This window comes from Sinocyclocheilus anshuiensis, unplaced genomic scaffold (assembly GCF_001515605.1).
Source record: "Sinocyclocheilus anshuiensis isolate Anshui unplaced genomic scaffold, SAMN03320099.WGS_v1.1 scaffold164, whole genome shotgun sequence".
NCBI classification, from domain to species: Eukaryota; Metazoa; Chordata; class Actinopteri; order Cypriniformes; family Cyprinidae; genus Sinocyclocheilus; species Sinocyclocheilus anshuiensis.
In genome coordinates this window covers 5,982-13,390 of record NW_015557128.1, presented here as the reverse complement: position 1 = coordinate 13,390, position 7,409 = coordinate 5,982, and the positions used below count along the sequence as shown (strand labels likewise).

General features: G+C 33.3%; 2 protein-coding genes across 4 annotated transcripts in view; both read right to left on the bottom strand.

Moving 5' to 3' along the window:
• LOC107677912 (FAST kinase domain-containing protein 1-like) overlaps positions 1-916 on the bottom strand; it is a 14,311-nt gene extending 13,395 nt beyond the window's left edge. For 2 of the 3 annotated variants that reach the window (XM_016472977.1, XM_016472979.1), the window contains exon 1: positions 699-916. The gene's annotated coding sequence lies outside the window, so the exon portion shown is untranslated. Of the gene's footprint in view, positions 1-593 lie in introns of all 3 variants that reach the window. The other variant, XM_016472978.1, reaches the window with a different exon arrangement.
• An 850-nt stretch (positions 917-1,766) lies between these two features.
• The window catches only part of LOC107677915 (coiled-coil domain-containing protein 173-like), a 7,892-nt gene continuing 2,249 nt past the window's right edge, over positions 1,767-7,409 (bottom strand). Inside the window, exons 3-9 of the mRNA XM_016472982.1 lie at positions 5,476-5,649; positions 5,192-5,397; positions 4,950-5,106; positions 4,730-4,869; positions 3,485-3,677; positions 3,128-3,292; positions 1,767-2,231 (exon numbers count right to left, since the gene is read on the bottom strand). Of these exons, the coding sequence (XP_016328468.1) occupies positions 1,878-2,231; positions 3,128-3,292; positions 3,485-3,677; positions 4,730-4,869; positions 4,950-5,106; positions 5,192-5,397; positions 5,476-5,649 (1,389 nt within the window). The 3' untranslated portion in view covers positions 1,767-1,877. The remainder of the gene's footprint in view (positions 2,232-3,127; positions 3,293-3,484; positions 3,678-4,729; positions 4,870-4,949; positions 5,107-5,191; positions 5,398-5,475; positions 5,650-7,409) is intronic.

Sequence of the window (7,409 nt, the reverse complement as noted above, 5' to 3'; positions counted from 1 at the left end):
ACAATCCATCTCGAATTTGGGTTTAATGGATGTTCCTAATATATATTAGATATACTATTTCAGTTATTTTATTGGAAGTATATATATATATATATATATATATATATATATATATAAATATATATAATATTATTAAGCATATGTACATAATGTCATCATGTATGTATGTATGTTCTGTTGTGTGTATGTTTTATGATCATGAATTCTCACAATCTTTTTTAAAAGCTTCTTAGTTTTGCTTTTGCCATAACTCAAATTAGCTGAATTTTGATTTGCCATCAGTCTTTTAGAGACTGTTATCTATGGAAGCCACTGAAAAAAAGTCAGAATTGTGAGTTTATAAAGTCCAATTTTGAGGGGGAAAAAAGACTGATATGTTCTCAGAATTGTGAGTTTGTATCTCTCAATTATGACTTTTTAACTCTCAATTGCGAGTTTATATCACGCAATTCTGAGAAAAAAAAAGTCAGAATTGTAAGATAAAAACTCGCAATTACCTTTTATTTTTTATTCAGTGGCGGAAACGGGCTTCCATAGTTATCTAGTGCCCTTAACATGACTGCTAGAAAGTCTACTAGCAAACTCATACTTACAGTAAGTTCTTAACACTGAAAGTCAGCTCCATCTGACGGCAGCAGATGTGTTGGACAGGATCATGTGCTATATAAATAAGCCCGGTTAAGAGAGATTCACAGTACCTTCAACATCAGATAGCCATGACAACACACACATGTGCACACAGCACGAGCGCCCTGTGCTGCAGCAGACCACGTGCTAGAGGACAGATGTGCTCAACAGTCCCACAGATGCGCTACTGCTTGTGTTTGATGTACAGCTGCTTAACGTGCATGTAAGAACGATGTTTTATCGACCATGTGCACAGAAAAGGACAACGCTTGGGATCAATGCTACTACTGTCTTCCTGTTTAATGAAGCGCACAGCCAAAAGTCACGGTGTCTGTCAAAATAAAAGTCACACGCTGTGGTAATAAAACAAATATTTGATATACTGTATGGGACAAGAATGAAAACATAATGAATTTGGAGGAGGGATATATACATGTATTAATAATATAATAATATAACATATTATTTAATATATTAAAACAGATAATAGGTAGAAATATATTAATAAATACATTTATAAATGCATAAGTAATTACATATGTAAATCATTATATCATTAATATATCATTATAATTCATACTGCAATTAATAAATAAAAAAGTTACTTTGATATTTAAATGACTTAAACAATATTTTATTGTATTGTTGATTGACTATTTAGACATATTATATATTTATTTCATGATTTACATGTGCATTGTTGCCCTAAAAAAGGGGGAAAATACAAAACATTTAGAAAGTATTGATTGTATACAGCTGATAATAATGCTGCTGTCATATTAATATTAATAATCTTGTTTTATTGTAGAAATAATGCCTATCTTTGGTCATTTTGTGTCTTTCTTGTATAATGAAAAAAAATGAAAAAGAAGCTAAAATATAAATTAGTTTTAATTTAACACTTTTCAGGTAATAGTAAAATAATTCGCCTATTAGATGTCATTTATTTTTTATATATTTTTATACAGACATCCCAAAGCGAAATCATACTTTCATTTGACTGTCTGTTTTAACTATTACTCAAGTTTCTAGGAATAATACTGTTATTTATAACCAAGTTTTTCCACACATCAGAATATTTAGAAACATAAACATCCAAATTGTGTGTAAAAAGAATATTTTGGGAAACCTTTTTGGGGTTAAAAAGCAATAATTTAATCAAATGCAGCAATTACAATTTCTTTTGCATAACATCTTTATTATTGCAATAGTAAAAGAGAGTCATAATAACAATTAGATGTTGTGAAGTGTTACCAGGTAAATCCTAGTCTTTTCTTGGACTGTTGAATGTCAGAGGTCTCGGTCAGCTCTTTTATGTTTTGAGTGGTGCCGCTCACATAATTGGGCATCTCAACACCCGACTCATCATGGACTAGATAACTTGGTCTAAGTCCACCGAACACGGGCCCCAGACCCCCTCCGATGCCCTCTCTGGCAGCCTTCAGGAGCGGGTAGGTGATTCTCCCTGCCTTCCCGGCTGTTTCAATAACCTGTTCGGCATATTTCTGAAACTGGTTTTCCTCCTCAACGATGAGAGCGGTGTTCTTTGCCACAAAGTGCTTCTCTTCTTTTTTCGTACGGTGATGCCTTGCACGTTTTTCGGCCTTCACAAAACCAGTGTTGCATTTGAAAGAAATCATAGTTAAATGTATAGTATGAAAGGTATAAAAGGAACAGTTCACCCAAAGATAAAAATCTGCTGAAAATGTAATCACCCTCAGCCCATCCAAGATGTAGATGAGTTTGTTTCTTCATTGAAACAGATTTGGAGAAATGTAGCATTACATCACTTGCTCACCAATGGATCCTCTGCAGTGAATGGGTGCCGTCAGAATGAGAGTCCAATCAGCTGATAAAAACATCACAATAATCCACACCACTCCAGTCCATCAGTTAATGTCTTGTAAAGTGAAAAGCTGTGTGTTTGTAAGAAACAAATCCATAATTTAGACATTTGAACTTTAAACTGTTGATTCTGGACAAAATATGAGTACATAATCCATAATAACGCTTCCTCCAGTGAAAAAGTCCGTCTCCTGTTGTCTCCTCACATTAAAATCCACCCACATATGTGTTTAGAAATGTTTTGGACTGTTTTGGCTTGTAAACAGTGCTTGATCTGTGCATATTTCTCTCCTGGTTCAGACGACAGCTTGGAGAAAGCAATATTGCGGATAGAGGACTCAGTTTGAAATGAAAAAAGTCTAATTAATAAATTTGTTTCTTACAAACACACAGCTTTTCACTTTACAAGACATTAACTGATGGACTGGAGCGGTGTGGATTATTGTGATGTTTTTATCAGCTGTTTGGACTCTCATTCTGACGGCACCCATTCACTGCAGAGGATCCATTGGTGAGCAAGTGATGGGATGCTACATTTCTCCAAATCTGTTCTGATGAAGAAACAAACATCTACATCTGGGATGGCCTGAGGGTGAGTACATTTTCAGCAAACTGTAATTTTTTGGTGAAATATTTATTTCAGAGTTATCCCCACCATTTTTTGTATATAGCTGTCCTGTAGTGTTTTGCCTTCTTCTCTAGCTTTTTGAGCTTGAAGTTCTTGCTTTTCCATGAAGATTTTATCCGCTTCCTTCTTTGCATTCAGCATCTCCAGGGCTTTCTGTTTCTCTTCCTCTGCCTTTTGTTCCTCCTCTTTCCTCTAATACAGGGTTATTTTCAAATTATATATATAAACAGTTTGATAGTCATAAATGCAACATTACTGTGGTAAAATCACTGTAATACATGGCCTCTTGTCACTAGTTGCTTTAGTTTAATCAAAAATCTACTTTAAATCTTCCATTACTAGACAAAGCTTCGAAGATTAAGTATTCACGAATAGGTCATTTACCATGGACTCCCTGTGTGCAGTGATGGAGTTCAACATGGTTGCATGTTTTTCTTCTTTCTCACGCTGTTCTCGGGCCTGTTTGGCCTCACGTTCAGCGACCGCTTTCGCAGTGATCTCTTCCTCATTGCTGACTTGTTGCTGCTTCTGTACTGCTAGCTTCTGTATAATAGTCTCTCTGTGTCTCTGGAGCTCTCTAAAGCAAAAAAGAAATGCAAATACAAGCCCAGTGCTAAGACAAAGCAAGCAGTGAAGAGAATCATTCTTTCTCTCCAGGGTTCCCACACTTCACCCACGCAATGAATTTCCATGACTTGTGATAGAAATGTGGATGTCCATTTGTATATCAGGTAACAATCTTTTGAATTAGAACATTTATTATTAGTCTGAGTGTATAAATGTTCCAGAGTGAAGATGGTTTGCAGGCATTTTCTACCTGACACTCTCAGTTTCTAGATGATTAAATATTTTAGTACAGGGCAAAGTCCACAGTGTTGTTATTGGTAAGTAAAACTTGAACAATTAAAAATCGTTTCGCATTAATTGAAATAAATCTGAAATAAAATAAATATTAGACAAACTGAAGAACTGAAGAACTGAAAACTGAAAATGAAAAATGGAAGTGTTGACTTGGCAACTATGTGAAATAAAATAAGCTGAAGTTTAAGTACTAAAATTATTAAAACTACTGTAAACTGAAATAAATGAAATCTAAACAGGGTTATTATAGTTCACTAAACTGAAACTCAAAATAAAACCAATAAACAGAATAAAAAATATAAAATAATAAAAACTATACAGACATACAAAAAACTACTAAAAAGACAAAACATGCAACAAAATTACTAAAACAATTATAAAAAAAATTATAAAAAAATAAAAAATCCCTCAAATTTAAGCTAAGATTAAAATGAAAAAAACTAAACATTTATTTCTAAATATCAATCAATAATACTAAAATCAAGTGCATTGTCTAAAAAATTAAAATTTTAAAATAACAAAAATGCCTCAAATATAAAAAATGTTGCCAAATGTATTTTAGCTGTTATCTAGCCATTAATATATCAAGTTTAGTATGGTTTCCAAGTGTTTAACATAAAGAGTTTGCATACTGTGTACAGTTTGAAAAAAAAAAAGCCTTCATAAATGTAAAAAATGCTCTTGAAAATGAACTTCAAGTTAATTTCTGACACTAGTTATATACCCATTTATACCCACAAGAATAATTGACACTGTGTTAGCATGTACCTAAATAGTTCCTCCTGCTTCTCTTTCCTCATTTTCATGATTTTTTCTTTATGTTTGGCGAGCTGCTTCTGTTTCTCCTCCTCCTCCTCCTGCCTCTGAGCCTCTGTTGCTTTCATCAGCTCTCTGATGGTCAAATAATCCTGATGGAAGACAGAAGAATGGATTTCAAAACAGCATCTGATTCAATCTATCTGTAAATGTTGTTCAACAATCGCCTCACGTGATGAGCCTTCATCACGCTTCTCTTCTCTTCCTGTTTCTTGCGCTCATTCATGGACTGTTCCCACAGATGAAGATCTCTGAGTCGCTCAATTTCTTCAGCCTCACGTTTGACCTCCTGCCTCTCCTGCTCTTTCTTCATTTCATGATCTTTTATCCTAATAGAGCAGGAAACATCAGGTACTTTTGCATTAGCTACATCATTGTTGCCCGATGCACTGAAGCATTTTAATGTCTCCTTACTGTTGTTTCAAGCTCTCAGCGGTGGCCAGCTGGTCTTGTTTCCTCTGTATGGCATTCTGTTGCTCCTGCTGGAGGGCCTGTTCTTCTCTGCAAGCCATTTCAGCCACGATATCTCTGTCTATGTCCTTGCTGGCCTTTTGCTTCATGCGTTTTAACTCGATCTGAGCCTCTCTTTCCTTCAGAACCTCTGCCAGCAACAGAGCACTCTATAAAAAAACAAAAGGATAGTTTCTACTAACATTTCACAACAGAAAAGGTGTGATCAAATAATGAGAGACACAGACATGGAAGCCTTTCACTCTGTCGGTCTGGTAGTACTGCTGGGTTTTTGCTTTCTCAATGGCCTCCTTTCGTATCTGGGCCTGGTATTTCGCTTCTTCTATGTCAATTTGTTTCCGCTCCTCTTCTTCTATTGCCTCTCGAAATTTTTTCGCCTCTAGCTTTTTTTGTCGTTGTCCCTGTAAGGAAAAAAAAAAGTGATTTGTTTTTCTCCATGGAAGATATTTTGCAAAAGTCAAATGCATTGCTTATATTAACCCAAGCATTTATATTAATCATTTCTTTTTTCTTTCTTTTTACTTTTAAATTTTTTATTAAGAGACCCCAAAAATATTACATCAAGACAGCAATTAAATTACAGTCAGCTTATTCAACATTATAACAGAGGCATAGACAAAATGAAAAGTGGATGGAGAGAAGTACAGAAAAAAGGCTAAAATAAAACATCATACAAATATCTGCACTGGCTCAAAAGAATAAATAATAACCTTCTAAACAAGTGCTATTTTTGTATTATTGAGATACTATTATAGTTTTCATTAATATTTGAATATACATCATTTTAGTCAAAGTTTTAGTCATTTTGTTGTGTGTTTTTGTCATTTTTAGTAGCATTTTTTTTTTTAAATATGTAGCTTTTATTAATGTATTTCAGTTTTAATTTGAGTTATTTTAGTACATCAAGTACATCGTAATAAATTAAAACTGGAAACATTGCCTTGGAAACTAGCTGAAATAAAAAATAAATATATTTATTTATTTTATTTCAGTTAAATTTTATTTTATTTAAAGTAAAAACATTTTCAATTTTAGTTTTACTAGCTATAATAACCCTGTTCTAAACACAAAAACAGCCATATCAATAAGTACAAAATTATCACAGGGTATTATAATAAAATATTACATGCAAAAATTATAATAAATAATATACTTACATACAAATTATTACAATAAATTATTTTATCTACTAAATCTAACAAAATCACATTATTCTTTTTTCTTAATGAAGACATTTTTTCTGATATTAATCAAAACTTTTCCTCCTTAAAAGTTTTTAGGTCATTAAAAATTATGATATTTACGCATAATTGTGGGGTTTTCAAGCAATTATTGCTCACTATGTCTATAATATGGAGGACGAAACATGCAAAAACAATAAATAAATAAATACACAAATAAATAAATAAATATGCAAATAAATAAATAAATGTGTGTATAAATACACAAATTCTTGTTTAAATACATATAGAAATAATTAAACGTGATTAAAGTAGGCAAATAAATAAAATAAATTGGTGGGCAAATGGAAAATGTTTAAGGAAATGCTAAACTCATCCTATTTATTTTCCTTTGATCACTCGTTTATTTCTGAATGTAGTTCCACATTTATTTTTCCTCTGAGCAACATGCTAATGAGAGGGTGTCAATTATGGACTTGGTCGGGCCATTTCCTGACGTCATTTTTTGATTGAGTCTCCAGCTAGAGACAACTGTAATATCAGTATCCCTTGGTCATCGTGAGATTATTCACTTTATCCGTGGAATAAGGGCTCGTTCTTTTGATGGCAGCTAGTGTTTATTAGGATGGTTTTACCTGCTCGTTGTTTAGGTACGTGTAAGATCATTTTTATGGTCAGTAAACAGTCTTCTACAACCAAGTCGATCTGCAGCAATCTCTCTCTCTTTGCGGCGGGAGACCCAAATTAGTGACATACACAAGGGTACATCTCAGTTGATTCTCAATTTATTATTGTACAAACAGAGGCACATATACATCCTTGAGAACTGGTATGAAGTGGTTTAATCGAGTAACAGACCGTTTTTTCCCATTAGTTATCAGAACAGAAAATACAGGCGACAAAACTGTTTATTAAGCAAATAACGGTTCAGTATTGCACTTAAGAGCTATGTAAGCATTAATATTTTACATTGGCCACTT